We start from the raw sequence: 20,504 nt of genomic DNA on the forward strand, positions 1-20,504 counted from the left end.
TGTATGGATTTAAATATTGACGATGCCATACCACGATTGTTTGTTTGATGAGGGTTTAAGTTCGATAGTGACAATACCTCATGTATGGATTTAAAGTTCGATATTGACGATGCCATACTACTATTGTAATGCTTGATGAGGGCTTAAAGTTCGATGTGGCGATACCTCATATGTGGGCTTAAAGTTCGATGTGACGATACCACATGAAGCATGTTGAGTGGGTTTGAAGTTCGATGAGACGATACCACTCATGGATTTGGAATTGGTACTATTCGATGTTATGAACATCCATGGCTCCTCCAAGGGGATAATTTCTCTTGTGATCTTGATTTTAACCAATGGTCGTACGTATTATTATTTTGGCACTATTGATTGACAAGATCTCTATGCTATTGATGTTGACTTGTCGTACGTTTGATTTACGTGATTATATGAATTGCTAATGTCGTGTGTTGTTTGTGTAGGCGTATGCAAGTAATTGAATTATGTATGTATGCGTATAAGTATTGCATTCACTAAGCATTAGCTTACCCTCTCGTTGTTTACATTTTTAGGTACGGAAGCGGATTTGGCAATGGTATGCTCGGGATTTAGATGATTTCCCCTTATGATGCTTGCATGGATTACTTTTGGATTCGGCCTAGGATTGGGTAGTTTGTCCCCAAATATCATGTTCGTAGTTTGTTTGAAAATTAAACTCATGTGGTCGAAAATTGTATTTTGTACGTAATTCGTAAAACGGGCCGATGTGGGCCTGGTGTCGTAAAACCTGTTTTATTATTGGAACGTGCTAGTTCTACTTATATTAATGTGTTGTGAAAAACATTTTGTCTAAAAGTGTTGGGAAGTGGGTGATCTTTTTGCCCAAATAAACAAAACCGGACAGAAGCTGAAAGGGTTGTGCGCGCCGCGCACAACAGGGGTCGCGCGCCGCGCACCTTACTGCTGTATAAATTTTTTTTTTTTGCGGGATCGGTTGGATAACGGGTTGGGTTGTTACATATGTATGTATTTTTTTATTGACAAAATGAGTTATGTTGCAATTGATAAAATGATTAAAATAAAAATGACATGGAAAACAAAAAAATGAGATGGAAAATAAAAAATTACATTATCCTGACATGGAATATACAATTAGGAAAGAAAATTAAATAAAAATGGCAACTGTCAATTTTTACCTCAATTTGCACCATTTTTCAATCAAACACCATTTTAAGCACTAAATTAAAATCAAAGATCCTTATGGGCAAAAAAAATAATAATATTACCTTTATTGGGAAAATGTTGTTTTTATCTTACATTTTTAGGCAATTTGCCCTAAAATATATAGAATTCATTTTTAGGATCTCCACCATAGTTTTCTGTTTCCTCATCTTTCGGAACCCAAACCAAAGCATATAAATTGATTCTTTGTTCTCTGTCATTTTAACATCTTGACAATTTTTCCCAAATTTCCCTTTTCTTTATTGTGGTTCTGCTATAACTTTGACTTTTTTAAGTTGCAACACGGGGCCATAAAAGTATAGCCATGTAGGCATGACAATTTACCACTGTTAGAAAGTATACAAAATGCAGGGTTAGAAATATCATTATCTAAAGTTGGGAGGTTAGAAGTGTAACTAATTACGATTAGTTAAAGGTTGTTAACACTTAATCAAGTTCATTAGGTCTGCAGTTTGCTCATAGAAAAGAAAACTTAGTCATTACATGGTCATTAAGTTAAATTAAGAAATGATAGATTATTCGTGTAACGTTGGTGTTTTAGTATGTTTACCGTACCATATCCTTATGTGGTGGTGCGTAAAGAATAATTCGAGTGGGCTTAAATATAGATTTGTACAACATATATCTAACAATGCAGATATTCTTTAGGTTTTAAAGACGAATGAAATATATGTGCACTATAAGCAGGCGTCAGTGTTGATACCGATTCTCACCCCTTTTTTTGTTGGAATAATACAAGAGTGAGTGTACCAATGTGTGTTTTAGAACTTAGATTAGTCCTTAACTTTGAATTTGTTCTTATAATTATTTAGATTTTAGATAACTGACTAATGAGGATCTTAGAAGTTGGGATCGAGTCTCTGAAGCCGTTATATCTAGATTCAAATCCCAAAAACAGTTACAGTATTATTTAATATGCCCTCCGTCCATATTTATTGTTCACTATTCTTTTTTCGGATATCTTAAATTAATTGTCCACTTTCATAAATGATAAGAATATTGTAAAAAAAATTCTTTTTTGCCCCTACTTTATTACTGTAAGATAAAATAAAATTGAAAATTTAACCGAGAAGTACACGTGTCATGTTCTTTTTCCTAAACTATTTGTTTGTCTGTGAACAACTGATTTGAGACGGAGAAAGTATGATAAAAAGGAAAGTAAAAATTGCATCATGAATTTTGGTGGCAAAAAAGAAGAAACATATCTTATCTGATCGTAATGAATAAAGAAACTCAAATAGGTGTTTAATGCAGAACGAGTGAGCTTAACATAACACTATTGACAAAAGTTATATATATGCCGATTTATTGATGATGGGCATACGTTTTATCAACTTTCGATTAATGGAATTCTTAGTGGTTAATGACTACAGAAATAAACAGATTAATAAGCACATCGTATACGGACCACTAGGCCACAATTCAAGAACAATTCCACGTTCCATGGAAGCTTTATATATACTTGAAATCTATTGAAATGATAAGGATTCTACAATATCAAAAGAATATTGGAGCCTTTTTACAGATTCTTTTTGCATTTTTTTAAACTTCATAAACAGGCCCCCCACCCTCATAATGGGAAGAATCTTAAAGCATAGAACCTCAACAAGTTGTATTTTCTGTTTCTTTTATATATTTATGCCAACAGTAATATATACTTGAATATTAAAAAATATGGTCCCTTAAAAAGCCTCACTTTTTTTCTCCTTTTAGCTATTCAAACCAGTTTCTTTTGTTCCAAGAAGGTAAAAAGGGCGTTGTCCTCAAATATTACAATTGTAGTACAGCATTATAATGATCGATGACAGAAAACTATCTAAAAGAAATCGTATAGGCCTTTTAACACGAAAAGCTCATGTTACAATATAATTTATGCAAACAATATCAAACCAAAGATGGTATAATATCTTACAGTGTTGATATTCATGCTGTCAGCAGGGCATCTGTTTTCTATCCTAATGGGTCGGCTTTAAATTTAGGATCTAATACCATAAGCTAATGAATTGATGATTTAGAGTATAAACAGAACAAGAATATGAATTTTCAAGAAGATATAGTGTTTGTTACTCCTAATTCACCACTCTTGAGAACAATACTACTCCGACTGGCGCCAATTAATAGACCGAATAACATATTGTAATACATTTTCTTAAAAAAAATTAATAACAAAAAAATATTCTCCAACTTGAACCTTGCATATTTCTATTCTTATATAAATGAAGTTAACATGTCAATCTAGTGCATACCATCCCCTTGACTTTAGTCTTCTCCTTTGATTGAGATATTCTAATAACTTTTTATTTATTTATTTTATAAATCAATAAAATAATGGCATCGAGCTCGATGATGACATCATCACGTAGCTCTGGATCCTCATGGTCACAGAGACAAAACAAACAATTTGAAGAGGCGTTAGCTTACTATAACAAGGACAGCCCTGACAGGTGGCATAACATCGCAAGGGCTGTAGGAGGGAAATCGGTCGAAGAGGTGAAAAGGCATTACGATATGCTTGTTCGTGACATCACACAAATTGAATCAGACCAAGTGCCTTTACCTAACTATAAAGATATCCGAAACAATGGTTGTGGATTTGGTAACGAACAGAGGTACTATTAATCGTCTTTCAGTTATTTGTCAATCATCTTATTCATGTCACAATTAAAAAGTTCAGCCATGTACACTTTTATGGTGGTTTTTATACATAAATAATATTATGTTAAAAAGTTCTATTAGTTGTATGTATGATGATACAATGAGCTGCTGGAACTAATGGAAAATGCCAAATGTTTACAGTTATCTGTATTTCCATGCATGTTTTTATATTGCATATGAGTTTTAAAAGAGGTCACCTGACATGCACATGCTCCAAAACTAAGAGGTCGGTTATATTGGTATTAAGTCAACTGCTAAAAAGGGTCATGATCAACTGATTATCTCATAATGCATGTGCCTATGTGGAAGCATGTAACTTAACTATTAATGAACAAGAATTTAAAAAGGATAACTTTACAGATTTGATTGAAAAGCCATACATACATATGTTTAAATTAAATAACAACTCATTTTAATGGGAATATGATAATGATATAATTAGAATGTGTAACACCTGCATGCCAATATTAAAAGAAAAATAAAACATAAAGTAATACAAAATTGTTGCTTTTTTCTCACTGAATTTTTGATTTGTCAACAGGCTTATGAAGAATTTAAAGCTACAATGACGCTAACGGGAAACTATTACAAAAATAAAATGGTTCACCCGGAGAAATTGGCGGAATAGTTATGTGTGCTTGTGTGCATTATTATCATTATGTTCTTGATTTAGTTATGTTGTCATTGCAAGTTAACTCAAAAATATGAGGGTTGCATTTGGAAAAAAAAAAACTTCAAGTAATATGTTATAACTTTTCTGTTTTCTTTTCCTAATTGTAATGTATGTATTTTCAAGTTTATGAATGTATAATATTTTTATCTGGTTTTCATATATAAGAAGCTTCAATGGTTTTACATAGAAAATTCAGTTTAAGCTAGCTACCAACATAAATATTATTCCTAGATTTTAAAATGATTAACACTAAATCTACAATCTACTACATGTATAATAACTAAATACAAATTCTTAAGTCACAATATAAAAAAAAACTGCATTATTTTTTCTCAGAGTTGTTCAAATTTTCTAAATGTGATACCTACCCATACGAAACCTTTTTCTACAATTTATTTATTTAACTTTTATTTATTTTTATTTTTTTTAGCTTTAAACAACACTCAAATCTCATGGATAAGAAATTTTGTTGAGGTCACCACAAAGTTTAAATTAAGCTACCGCAACTTGGACGGTTTAATTATAACCTCTTCTGCAGGGCCGGACCCGAGAATTTAAGGGCCTAGAACGAGGTGAAAAAAGGCCCTTAGACCCTAACGAATAATATAAACTATTTTAAGAAAAATGTGCTTTCGACCTTGCTAGAATGCTAGTGGATTTTGAATTTTTTTACTGGGGTATTTGATTGTTGTTTTTTAGCCTATTATGCTTTTCTTTCGCTGCTTCAGTTGTATTTTTCTAGTTCTCATGCTTATCAAATTCCGATTATGTCTGTATATATAAAAAAAATTGGGCCCCTAAAAATCCCGAACATTGAGCGGATCACTTTGTTCCCCATCCGGACCTCCCCTACTGATGTTTTATAATCATATATAGCCAAACATGGTGGGTGGGATAAGCAAGGACATTCATATTATTATCTTTTATAAAAAGTAACGGCGTGCACTTTTGTATGAACATCTTCTAGTTATTTTCGTCTTCTTCCGTGTTTCTTGCTTGAACAGACCATTATAACTTTATTTCGTATGCAGTTGATATATATATATATATATATATATATATATATATATATATATATATATATATATATATATAGTGACGAATCTACTTAATACTCTGTGGATCACGGACATCACTAGTTCGAAAATTTGTAGAAAATACCTTTTATATTTTGTATGACACCACTAAATTTACACGTAGGAACCCATATATTCTTCGAATTTATAATTTTTCCTTTGAATTGTATTAACACCACTAAATGTAACTACTCGGACTCTATATGTTTTTGAATTTGTAGTTTTTTTAAAGGTAAACAACCACTAACATAACATTAAATATAATTAGTAATGAAAGAAAAAATTTGAAACCCTATTGATTTCTGATCCTATAATCACCACTGTATATATGCCAACAAGATAGAGTCTAATGGGAAACATGAAATGACAATATATATATTCATTCATATTCATATCCATAGTAAAAGAATATATGAATATATGTAGATTTGTGGCAAGTATATCATATATACATTATTTTTTTGGACATCAATTTCGGATCACCCGGGGACTAAACCATTCACGCGTTCATCTCCCGTAGTTGCATAACCTGACCTCAAATACTGCCCTGGAGTAAACCCTAACCAATTCGAGGGCATGATCGGTAAAACCCTCCTCCCCGCTGCCCCCGCACTAAGTGAAAGGCGATCTGGGTGAATACTTCGAGTCAGGGATAACATTGAGTGCAATGTTGCAGCCCAGCGGAGTCGAACTCCAGACCTCGCGCTTAGAGAGGCACGCTACTACCAGTTGAGCTACAACTCAATGTTTTATCATATATACATTATTGATTCATGGAAAAAATAAAGAAAAAAAGAAAGTAACTCCTCCCGACCAGTGACCCACTGGTCCGACCCATATTGATTCATCTGAAATTACACCGTACATCCTGATAACTCCTAAATTATACAGAATTTTGATAACATTTTAAGGAGTTATCTTACTATTTAAAAGTCATTTTAATCCTAAAACATACTAAAATGGGTAAAATAGGAAAAAAGGTATTTCTAATGATTTTGTTGAAGATATGTATTAAACAGGATCAAAAACAAATAAAAACTGCAGAAATCGAGATGAAGCCGCCGGCATGGCCTCCTGAAGCCGCCGGCTTGGTGACAAAGTTCCAGAACTCTACAGAAAATGCCATAATCATTGAAGCAGTCGGCATGGAAATGAAGCCGCCGGCTTAAACCTGTTTCGTGTAGTTAAAACCCAAGAAAAATCTAAAAAAGGAAACGAAATCAAAAAGATTGCAGACCTCTGAAGCCGCCGACTTGGTACTGAAGCCGCATGCTTGGCCTAATACAGTTACGTGTTATTCAAATTGCTGGCTACGTTAAACTTGCGAAAGGAGTAACTGCCCAAGGAAAGCCGCCGACTTCCCACTGAAGCCGCCGGCCTGACCACCAAAATTGAAAACTATAAATTGTGGCCTTTTGGTTCAATTTTACAGGTACTTTTTTTTATCCTCTAAGGTTTTCACTAGAATACGAAAACACTTAGATTAAGGTTTTATTTCAAGTTGTAATCAAAGTTATCAAGTTATAAATAAAGTTTTCTTTTCATCTACCTTTTTGAGGTACATGACTTTATCCCTCTACTCTTGCTTATCATATTTTATTCACCTTTTCTGTATCTGTTCGTCTACCACTATGAACTAAACGTTCATAGTGGTTACGTGGATGGAAAAACAACTTTGTCTGGGAATCAGATGAAGCCTCCGGCTTCACCAGTCCAAGCCGCCGGCTTTACTGGAACAAAGCCGCCGGCTTCGTGCTATAATCCGAATAGTTTCTGGTTTTTTCCAGATCTGTATAAATTGAGTTTCTGTGATGATGTTTAAACTGTTTTGAATCTGCTTTGTTTTTTTTATGCTTGTTTTCCATGCTTAAAGATTAAATAACTTGATTTTAGGATTAATCAGTACTTAATCCAACAATCTATTAGTCGATTCATGCTACTTGTTTAGATCTAGTCAATCAAACTTGTGAAATTGGATTGCATGCAACTAAGTTAAACAACATAGTTAGTGATAAATCTGTTGAATTTGAGTTACACTTATATAATAAAGTTTAATATTATTAGGCTTAGTCGAAGATCCTCTGTTTGGATGTGTTTGATTAATGATTGCATGAAACCAAGTAATAATTGACTTTCAGCTAGTAACTTGAGTTGATCTACTTGATGTTTAATAGCTTATATAATTTGTCAGTCTATTTGCATGTTGATTCGCATCATAAGGTTGATATGTATCATGTAATTAAATTTAATATTAAGAATTGAGATGTTAGCCATGCACATCACGTGTCTAGCATATGCTTTAAGTCCTGCCTATTGAATGATATGCAACACTTAGCTTAACCGTTTAGGGATAATAATTGGTCTATAGTTATTATTTTGCTTTGTGTTAATATAAGTTATGAAACCTATCTAATATGATTCCCGTACAAGTTATTCGTTCATGTAACTACTCTTATTATTTATTTGTTACTTTAACTTTTATTTATTAAGAATTTATTATTTTTTTCATTAAAATATATTCTTCAATTATCTATTCCCTAAGAGATAAGAATCAACAACCTAAAAACATATAAAAATCTATCTCTAGTTCTTTAATAAGAACTAAGTTATATAATAAACCAACTTAAACGCATCTACGCTCTTTTGGGACGATAACCTAAAATACTACATATGACCGGGTCTTGTTGCTCGTTAGGGTGTTAAAAGTAAATTAAATGTTTTATAAAATTAAAAGTTGAAAGACAAATTAAGCACTACTGCACACACTTTTGACACATCAAGTTTTTGACGCCGCTGCCGGGGAGCGCAGTCAATACGAAAATTGGATATATTTTGATTATTGATATTTCTTGAAAACAAGTGATGACGGTCTTCCTTTAGGAGAGGGTTGTCGGGGTTCCGATTTAAAGGCTCCTGCTCGAACCTAGATGCTGACCGTCACTTAAGTATTGAAAGATCCAATAGGTTGATTTATGTTTGATTATTCGTTGTTATGCGATAAAAGTTGGTATTTAATATTTATATTTATAATTATGTCATTAATATTCATTATTATATTTATGATTTTAAATTCTATTAATATATTAATATATATCTAAAATTTCCTCATAAACATAAAATCAATAATAAAAAAAGGATTATATTAAATTTAAAATTAAATTGTCTACATCCCATAAAGTCTAAAAAGTTTTCTCCTAAAATATTTCTTTTTATGATTTTAAATCACATGACTAATCGATTCAAGAATCCCGTCTTAGAAGACATGTTACCCAATCCCGATATACTATTTAAACATTCTAAAGAGTCGAACATTGTTAGGAAATTAAACTTCGATAAAGGAACTAATTCTCAAACTAACGATAGTCCATTGTCTAGTACACCGTCTAGTCCTGATTCTAATTATTTGGGATCTCTTTTTGATTCAGATATTGAAATGACTAATGAAAATTCAATGGAAGCGTTAATGAAAGCGGGTCGAGAAGGATTAGGTCACGCCATTACTCAGCCAACTATAACTGAAAATTTTGACATTAAGGGTCCTATCTTTCACTTGCTTAAGGATAACCAATTTAGGGGTACTGAAAAAGAAGATGCTAATGCTTACATTCGAAACTTCAAGGATATTTGCAATCTGTTTAATATCACTAATGTTGAAAGTAATAAGATTTATCTTCGTTTGTTTCCATGGTCGTTAAAAGATGAAGCTAAGGAGTGGTTGAATTCGCTGCCCGAAGGAGATATCACTAGTTGGGATACCATGGTTGAAATTTTTTTAACTCGTTTCTTTCCTGCATCCAAAACCGTCACTGTAACAACCCTACTTTTCTCGTTACTATCGTTACTTGTCTGTTAAATATTTAACGGTGATTACTGATGTGTGAAATCGCGTCTATAATTTATAATGGGAAATACCGGTTAAAAAGGATTACTACACACTAACGGGCAGTGTACCCAATCATGCAATAGTAAAAATTTGGTAAATCCGTATTCGTTCCAAGGACAGTTTAAATGTGAAAATTAAGGTTGCTACTAATGAAATTAAACTAAGTTAATCTATTGAAATGGAAATTACGAGATAATAGTTTTGGTGGCTATTTAACGATTAGCCAAATCAAATAATGATTTATCCAAGAAGAGAAAAAAACAATATTTTTGGTATTTTAAGATTTAAGCTTTAAAGCAACAAACAAATTAAAATAAGATATTTGAATCAAATAGGAAAACGAATGTTCATCTAGACCTTTTACACCTAGTATTGGATGCATTTAGATTAAGCCCAAGTTATTATATAACATATGTGAATTATCTAGTCGGTTCACCTGGAATTCCCCAGTGCAAACACTACAATTAAGATTACACGACACGAAATTTCCCGTAGCCTAAGACCTCCTAAATGTGACCAAATATTTCAACTGAGATTAAGACTCAAATCACAATCACACCAACTCTCGTTGTGTGTAATTCACCCCTATTTCATCTAGCCTTTTGAATTCAATTTACTCTCATCTCCGAGTAAGCAAACAATCAATTAAGACAAACCAATTGTAAATTTATGCACTAAATTAATGAACTCTCGTCCTATCAAACAAGTACAAAACCAATTGAATCGAAAAGTCTAGCTTCAATAAGAACCGTTCTTTAATTCAAACATCAAATCATCATAAATTAAACGAATAACTGATAAGTACATCCAATACATAGGTTTATAAGTCTATACAAATATTAAATAACTTAGCCAATAACCATGGTAACAAAAGAAATCAAAATAACAGATAATAAAGAAAACATTGTTTGATAATTTAGAATCAACCTAACACGATGAATATTGATGAGTGCTGAGATTGATCCTTGAAATCGAAAGGATTGGAGCGTTAGAGTAACCTTGGAATTCCCCAAAAGTGACTGAAAATCTCCCCTAATGCTCTCAAATTGGGCTGCCAAAAAGATAACCCCTCATGATGAAAACTGCTCCCTATTTATAGGGTTTAAAAACTGGCCGACCTAATGTGCGCGGTGCGCAGATAAGTGCACGGTGCGCACTTCTAAAGCAAAATAGCTGTACAAACTTAAAGGTTGTCTGATGTGTTTCGAAGCACTAATGCGCGGTGCGCAGTTGTGTGCGCGACGGGCACCTCTGTACTCAACAATTCCTGCACGTTTTTACTTATAACTCGACTTGATCACAACCCAATTCACCCGATAACATAGAAACTGCTGTAAACTCACCATAAACACCATAAACTCCATTAAATAACACTTCACGGCTCTCAAATCATAATCCTCCAAATAATTGCGAATAATAACTAAAACCGTATTCGAATGGACTAAAAATGACGGATATTGCCATGATAAATATTGAGAAATGTGCAATATCAAATCACCCCACACTAGAGTCTTGCTTGTCCTCAAGCAAATTCAACTCGAAAATAATCTTCTACTAAATGATAACGTCTTCATAAGTGTAAGTAGAACCAATGGAAATAAACCAAAAGAGAAACTAGCGTGGGTACGGTTTTAAGAGAACATATCAACAATGTGACTTCCACTTGTAATCCCAAAATCTCCGACATCCCCAAATATAGCACCGGCACAATAATAATAATTCGAACAAGTGTATCAAATATGTAATCCAAATAAATGTAGAAGATCTCGAACCTGATAATGTCTTCGAATATATGAAACAAGGGATACAAGTGGAAGTCATAAGCCGGGAAGATGATACAAGTGAACCCAAGAACCGTACGGGCTACCCGCGATTGGTCAAGCCAATGCCTCCCACAGTACCTAACATCGCGAGATGTCGGTAAGAAAATAATGTGCTTAGGAGGATACACATTACGTCCGGATATCATCGATAATTATGAGGTAATCATCTAATCCGTTAAGTCAATCATAAAGATTGAAGTTCATCAGGCTTAAAAGCTGATATCTTACCTTTTCGGAGGTTATCCACTGAGGATCTGATCAATAACAGATTTGTTTATCATGGTGCGCTCCCCATTTAACGAGACAGATATCCCTCATCGAGATAAGTCTGACTACCAGTTTCCCTATTTGATGTTGAGGCCTGGTAGATTTCCAGTCGATGTTAGAAATGACTTTTCAAGATTTTTCGTCACCCTACAACTGGTCTGGACTACAACTTCTGAATTAAATCAGCAAGTGTGTCGATTTGAAGACTTTACTCCTAGGGTTATACAAAGTGGTCAGGTGCAACATTGTCCTTGTTAGGAAAAACAATGAGGATCGCCCTATTAAAATGTTTCGATCTAGCGTATGGCACGGTTTTGACCACACGATCTAATCACTGTTCATACGGTTGACATCCGCCTTGGTACATGTGACCTACTATTGAGTTCCCCGAACTCATAGGATTTCATGTCCAAGAAAATGAACATGTGGAACACTTTTGGCTTCTTTGAAATCACAAAATATGCCATAAAATACCAAGCCAAATCAAAACCAATTTTCATAACTAAGGTTTTGGCCGAATTTTCAATTGTTTTTCTACTTTTTTTTTATATTTTTAAACTAACTTTTATATTTTTTTTTTTAATTTTATTTTACCCCTAACGTTTTCAATTTTTTTTACGACCAAAACCCGTGAAACGTCAAGTCTTTTTATATCAAAACGAATATGATGATGACTCAATTAACAACCAACCCGAGAGATTTTACATCCCCCACCCCACACTTGAGATCAAGTAATGTCGCCATTACTTGAGATCAAAAATAGATTAAAATCGAAAGGGTGATGCTAGAAAGAAAATATAAAAACTTATCGAGTTTAACCACTGATCGCGGAATGCCAGTGACAGATGGCGCTGAACTGACTGCCAGCATAAGAACATCGTCCATTCCTGATCATCACACCAATATCATCAATCATGTAGTTTTGCTGAACTTAATGCCAGACTTGAGAATTCGTTTCACCAACCAACCTAATAAAAGAAAACAAAAGAACTACATAAACGGGACAAGGTTGCACCACTCGATGCCGAAACGCCTTGCCCCTAAAATAAGTCTTACAGTACAAAATTAAAGTAAATAGTTAGCTTAGTACAGAACCAAATAAAATGTTTGCAAACAAAATACAACATGATCAACAGGCACGCAGGCCCTCATCCCTGGTAGTCATCAAATGGCCATTCGAAAGTTCCCGAACCGTGCTTGTTAGGACGCCCGTCCGGGTACTCCTGTTGGAACCTCAACTGGGCGTCCCTCATAGCCTCTCTCTCATTATACCTCGGTGGATGCTCAGGACGGTTCTGATCGTAGTAGTAAGCCGACTCCTGACTCGCCGTAGCATAATACTGGTCCGGATTAGAATAGTATAAACACGAATTATGGCGTACCCAATCAACACCATATGCAATCATCCCAGTATCATAATGAGTAGCTCTTGCAAGCTCCTCCGTTCACTGCTGACTCCACCACATCCGATCATTGTTTCAACTAACCTCTTCATTATGTCTCTCCACCTCCTCGTTATGCCTACGAATGTCACGCTGAAACTCCGCATTATCAGCTTGATCCATAGTATACTGAAACACATGATTCTCTACCTGACCCGTAACATCGCCATAATCTAGACCCATTCTGTTCACACTATTTATCAAACTGTCTCAACCTTCCTGACTCGGGAACCAAGAACCTGCAAAATGTGTACTAGCTGATGGACCAGCTCCCATGCTAGGTCCCGATGATGAACCAACTGCAGCCCCAGCTGCACTCGTACCTGCCGCACCAGAACCCACAGGTTCTTGATACATAACCAACAGATTCTCAAAACCATGCATCAAAATCTTCCCATTAGTATAGAACATCGAACGAAAAACTGGCATACTCTGATCTATAGTATGCAACCTGCTCAAATCAACATTCAACTTTTTCGCCAATTTAGTAATATAATGGCAACCCAAAAGCTTCTTTCCCGGAGCCATATCGCTTGCACATTTGCTCAAGTAAGTAGCGATAGAACCAACAATGTCAGTATGCTTCCCCCTCTTAATTTGATCCATGTACCATAAATCCTTATTATTCGGTTTCTCATTCCCATTCACCCGCGCATTAAAAGTACAAGCCACCAACCTTTGCAACAACCTATCAAATGGTAATTTAATTTTCTCATACCCTACTCTTCCTGCATGAAAAATTTCACCTCCAGTTAATCTACCCCAAAAAGAAACATTGTTAAAGGGTTCCTGCTTGTAAAATTCAGTCCTAATCAAATAATTTGGAAGTCGGATATCATCCAATTCCGGATATAAATCTAAAGCTCGAGCAATTTGGAACCGACTCAACGATTGATTTTGACCACCTAAACGAAACGCATAAAATTACGCTCACTCGGATCCCGGGTATTAGTAACCACCAACGAAGAGAAAAACTCCTTGCATAACAATGGATAAATTTCATCATGAAGCGAAAACACCCTCTCCCACGGGTGGAGAATCGTGTTGTTATAAGACAACATCATCATAGTATCAACCTATCGGCGAACTTGAGCTTCCTCAAGAAAGCTCCAATTAAAATACCAAGTGAGACCAATAACCCGATCATTTATCCTTGCAAACTCAGTCGGATACTCATTCCTTACGTACTCAATCCAATCCCTCGGATCCTGTTGTTGTGCTTGTGCTTGTGATTGTGCACCTGACGCAGTTCTAGTACGCTTTGCTTGACCCTGCATTCACAATTTTAACCACAAAAACTCAAAAGTTAGTGTTAGCTAAATTTAAACTCGCAAACATCCTCTTATTTATTAATTTTCCTTTTCCCATTGAACATCAGATAAGAGCATGTCTAAAAATTAACACTATCCTTTCTTTACAAACAAAACCAATTAAATCCACAACACATATCATGCCATGTTACATGAAAAGCTAGTATAAAAGTATCAATAAAATTCAATTTCCAAACAAACTCGGCTTAACAATGTGACGATCCAGAAATTTTCGACCAAATTTAAACTTAATCTTTATATGTTTTCAACATGATAAGCAAAGTCAATTAAACCGAGTCTCAAATTTTTGAACTGTTTCATATATGCCTTTGACTTTCGACCGTTCTCGACGATTCACGAACAATTAATTGTAAATAGATATGTAAGTATATATATACATATATATATATATATATATATATATATATATATATATATATATATATAAAAATTATAATTGAAAATATAATATTATATGTTGTTGTTATTAAAATAAATTATGTAAAATAAAATAAAAATATGATATTATAATAATTATTATTTAAAACATATCTATATATAAATAAAGTATATTAAAAATAAATATTAAATGATTGTAATACTCGTTGGATGTTTCGATCGATATTAAGCAAGTTAATTTCGAACTTATGTGATCTTAAAATAAATGGTGATACAAAAATGAGTTCTATAAATTTTAGGCTTATTAAAAATGTATTTAGGAACTATTTGTTAAGTTTTAACACTTTTTATATTTTACCCATAAATGAGAGGGACAGTTGATGTAATTTTTAATTAATAAATAAATGATCAAATTTTATACCATAATGACTAAAATAAATAAAACTATTTAAATTAAAAATATGGAATTTTTCTGAACACTTTTATCCGCCACTGATCTCGCATGATACACAGTCCGTGAAAACTATCGGTAGAATTAATTAATCACTTGGCTGCTACTATTTCTTATGCACGTTGTTTACATTATTATGATTAATTATTATTATTATTATTATTATTATTATTATTATTATTATTATTATTATTATTATTATTATTATTATTATTATTAATTATTAAAAGTTTTCAATTATGTTGTCTGTTTTCTCCACTCAAAACAAAGACTTCCCTATATGATATACATACAATATGCAGAGATCTATTTAAAAACATTCATCTATCCTTCTCTCATTCTTTATTTCTTTCTTGATTCTTTAAGAACACAAACTACTATCTTAAATTATCATCAAACCACACATATATACGATTACATGCATACATCAAATTGAACACAATACTTATATACCTGTTTTTGTTTTTTGATTATTCTATCAACCACCAAGTACTAATTTTCTATTTACGATTTCGGTTTGAGTAAAACCAAACTACAACCATTGTTGCTCACTTCGGGTCTAATATACGATCATCACCACCATCGAGCTACCCTCACCCTAAAAACCCTCATCTAGCCGATTATTATCTTTATGATATTCGGGCTTTCTTTATTCGATAACCAAATCAACAACACAAATAAAATACCAATGCAAGCTGTCTTCCTGTTTCTGTCTCCAGTGGTACTTATCAACACCATGGCCGACCACCACACCAACTTGATAACCTTCTAACCACCATCGTGAACCCATGGCCATGCACCATTTAAAACCCACCTTCACATTTTTTCCCTTCTTTCTTCGACAGCCGCAAACAATCACATAACAAAACTCACAAGATCTGCAACTGCATCTGCGAATGATCCTGCTATGCTTGAAACTGCCTTACTGCTACGCTATTGTTGTTACTGCTACTGCAGCTTCTCGTGTGTAGTTCTATTTTTTTTAAATAATGATGTTGTCTTCACTTTTCTATTTTATCTTACGATATGATGAAGATAATGATGGTCATAATGATGAGATGAAGATGTGAACGAGTGATAATAATGATAGAAGAAAGAAGATATTGTTTTGTTATTACTACCGCTAATTTTTTTTATCTTTCGTTTGAGGAGTCAGACCAATACTTGCACACTTTTGATTATTAACTGTTACGGATCAAATGATTACGAGTAATGGGCTAAAATAGATAACTGGGCCGTAAACTGTGATTTTCTGTTTTCAAGTTGGGCCGTGATCCAACTTCACTTGGGCTGGTGGACTGGTTTTGTGAAGATAAAGATGAAATAAGAAACAGAGATACGGCTTATATAATTAATGTGTTAAGTTATAACAGAATTAATGGAATAGAGGAGTGGCTGGGTGTTGTTTGGGGTTAGTGTGAGGTTTTGGATTCGAGTCTTGTCTGAGACATCCTTTTTGGGAAAAACTTCAAAGGTAGTTATTATTATTATTATTATTATTATTATTATTATTATTATTATTATTATTATTATTATTATTATTATTATTATTATTATTATTATTGTTAATATTATTATTATTATAATTATAATTATTACTATCACTAGTATTATCATATAGGTTAGTAGTATCATTATGATTAAAACCAATTTTGTTATTATTATTATTATTATCATTATTATTATAAATATCATTATTGCTAAAATTATCGTTATTTGCATTATTATGGAAAGTATTATTTTAGTAAAAGTATTATTTTTATTAAAATTATTGTTATCATTATTATTAAAAATAGCACTTTTATTAAAATTATCGTTTTAATTACTATTAGGATTATTATTATCAATTGTATTATTTTTATCACTACTATTATTATTATTATTATTATTATTACTATAAAAAAAATTATTATTATCAATATCATTATTAGTATTATTATCATTATTTTAGTATTATCATAATTATTATTTTAACAAATAAAAGGTATTTATATAAAAATATAATTACTACATATATCATAAGTATATCTAATTTACTATTTTAATATAAAAGAAACATATATAGATATATATAACTTTTGAAATAACAAATACATTATAATAAGTAATATATTATATAATTAATATATATAAACTGGTTTGATTATTATTACATGATAATTATACGTTTTAATAAATATAACTGATATAGGTTCGTGAATCCGAGGTCAACCCTGCATTATTCAACGTCGTCATATGTATTTTTACTACAAAATACAGTATTGTGAGTTTCATTTGTTCCCTTTTTAAATGCTTTTGCAATATATATTTTTGGGACTGAGAATACATGCGCTACTTTTATAAATGTTTTACGAAATAGACACAAGTAATCGAAACTACATTCTATGGCTGGATTATTAAACCGAATATGCCCCTTTTTAGTCTGGTAATCTAAGAATTAGGGAACGAACACTCTAATTGACGCGAATCCTAAAGATAGATCTATTGGGCCTAACAAGCCCCATCCAAAGTACCGGATGCTTTAGTACTTTGAATTTATCATGTCCAAAGGGAGTCCCGGAATGATGGGGATATTCTATATGCATCTTGTTAAGGTCGGTTACCAGGTGTTCACCATATGAATGATTTTTATCTCTATGTATGAGATATATATTGAAATTTAAATCTTGTGGTCTATTAAAAATATGAAATTGATGGATTATGATAAACTAATGAACTCACCAACCTTTTGGTTGACACTTTAAAGCATGTTTATTCTCAGGTGTTAAAGAAATCTTCCGCTGTGCATTTGCTCATTTTAGAGATATTACTTGGAGTCATTCATGACATATTTCAAAAGACGTTGCATTCGAGTCGTTGAGTTCATCAAGATTATTATTAAGTCAATTATAGTTGGATATATTATGAAATGGTATACATGTCATCAACTTTCTATTTAACGGAAGGTTGTCTTTTAAAAATGAATGCAATGTTTGTAAAATGTATCATTTAGAGGTCAAGTACCTCGCGATGTAATCAAATGTAATGTATTCATCCAGATGGATTAGGACGGGTCATGTAAGTTGGTATCAGAGCGGTGGTCTTAGACACGTCTTACTGCCTCTATTGCATAGACAGTGTATAGATAAATTGATATCTTAACGTATCTGTTGTTGTTACCTTTGCCTGACAACTTCCGTAGATTCCTCCGTAACTTATGGGATTTTAGTATTATATATGCATACGTAAATTATGTATTGTAGGGTACTAATCTACATCCTATAATCTATTTCTTATCGAAAATCCTTCATCTGATCGTACGAGATGAATCCCTCAACCAGTTCGAATTCCTCGGATTCGACAGCTATTCCGATATGGAGTTTCACCTAAGCTCCGAAAGCAGTGTCACCAGAATGAATCAACCAATCATCCATCCCCAATTCATCTGATGAGTTCGTAGTCAACTTAATCAATGGAGACGCGAAGAAGGTGATCCTTTCCATCAACCAAATTCACCTCTTGGCGAAGAACCTGAAGCACTTACCGGCGAACCCATTCGAAGCACCATTTTCACACTCATTTTCAGAGTATCTCGCCACGATTATATTCTATCCATAATTCTAAACCTTATTCATTCGTTCGTTCCAACCGACAATCATCCCAGAATAATAGAAGAAGTCAACGAATTTCGCGCTCGAGTAGTGACTTTGGAGAATATGATGCAAAAATTACCAGCTTCAGCAACATTGTGATGACCCGGGAATTTCTGATCAAATTTAAACTTTAATCTTTATATGGTTCCGACACGATAAGCAAAATCTGTAGTGTTGAGTCTTGAAAATTTTGAAACTATGTTCATATAATCAAGTACCCTTTGACTGTGCCCGATGATTCACGAACAATTGTGTGTAAATAAATAAGTAAATAAATATATATGTAAATATAATTGTAAGTGTATATATTAAGTTGAATTAATATAATACTATTTAATCATTTGAATTAAATATGTAGAGTAATATACAAAATAATTAAAATGTTATTAAGGTATATATGTATATATATATATATATATATATATATATATATATATATATATATATATATATATATATATATATATATATATTCAAATATTCAAATATGTTATAGAATAAGTGATACGTAAGTAATGAAATGTAAAGTTAATACATTATTTGAAATTACAAGCTAGAACATAAATGATATATCAATATTATTATTATTACTCTCATTATTATTACTAATGTTAATATCGATATTAATATTTGTATTATTAATATTATTAAATCTTGATATGAGATATAAATATATATAAAATTTAAAATGTATAAGTTGTTATATTAGTGTTATTATTAATATTATTATCATTAATAATATTCATATTATCATAATTAGTGTTAATAAAAACTTTATTAATAAAATTTTCGTTATCATTTTTATTATGGTTAATATTGTTAAACTTAATAAAATTCTCATTTTTGGGATTATCAGTATCATGGTTATTTGTTATTATAATTAATATATTTATTAGGGTTATTGATATTAATATCATTATTCGTAAAATTAATTATATTAGTTCCATTAGTATTGAAAATGAAGATTAAATAGAAAGGTTGTATAATTAGTATTATTATTGTTAACATACTTATTATTCATTAATACTAAATATATTATGAAATCAGATATATATAAATATTTACATATAAAATTCAGTTACATATAAAAATAGATATTCAGATAAATATATACTACAATTATTATTATTATTAATAAATTTAACTGTTGTTAATATTAAAATATATAGAATATAAATACACATATATATATTATGCATCCTGTTTTTTTTCCCCATTGCCATCAACGATTTTACTTACTGGCCTGCTCAATGAATCTGTCAATTTCAGTGTACATCCCATATCCAAAATCAGTTGTATATCAATATCAAACTTTATTTTTTTTATTATTATTTATTTGTCCTGATTACTTTCTGTCGATCTCAATTGTACTACAAACCGATCAACTTTAGTTGTAAATAATGAGAATTAACTTCACATTAGCAATTACGAATCACATATACCTGTATCAGCTCCAAAATTTTCGAAATAAAAAAAAAAGGATGAAGAACAGATGACAACCCTGTTCGTGTTTCAAAATGTCAAAAAGTTCGATTTCAAAATAAACTTCAAAATGTGTAAGTGCAGAAGTGTTTGAAATCTTTCACCTAAACTATCTGCAGAGTTGCAAATTCAAATTCTTTATATCGAGTTCGAATTTTGAGAGTCAAACTTAATTTTAAAAAGTCAA

At 32.2% G+C, this 20,504-nt stretch overlaps 1 protein-coding gene across 1 annotated transcript; it reads left to right on the forward strand.

Moving 5' to 3' along the window:
- Nucleotides 1–3,255: 3,255 nt before the first annotated feature.
- Nucleotides 3,256–4,698, forward strand: LOC139866174 (protein RADIALIS-like 3). Its single transcript, XM_071854326.1, has 2 exons — nucleotides 3,256–3,833; nucleotides 4,421–4,698. Exons 1-2 carry the CDS (start codon nucleotides 3,553–3,555, stop codon nucleotides 4,446–4,448), a joined length of 309 nt encoding a protein of 102 aa, XP_071710427.1. The 5' UTR covers nucleotides 3,256–3,552; the 3' UTR covers nucleotides 4,449–4,698.
- The last annotated feature ends 15,806 nt before the right edge of the window (nucleotides 4,699–20,504 follow it).

Source organism: Rutidosis leptorrhynchoides, chromosome 9 (assembly GCF_046630445.1).
Source record: "Rutidosis leptorrhynchoides isolate AG116_Rl617_1_P2 chromosome 9, CSIRO_AGI_Rlap_v1, whole genome shotgun sequence".
Classification (NCBI taxonomy): Eukaryota; Viridiplantae; Streptophyta; class Magnoliopsida; order Asterales; family Asteraceae; genus Rutidosis; species Rutidosis leptorrhynchoides.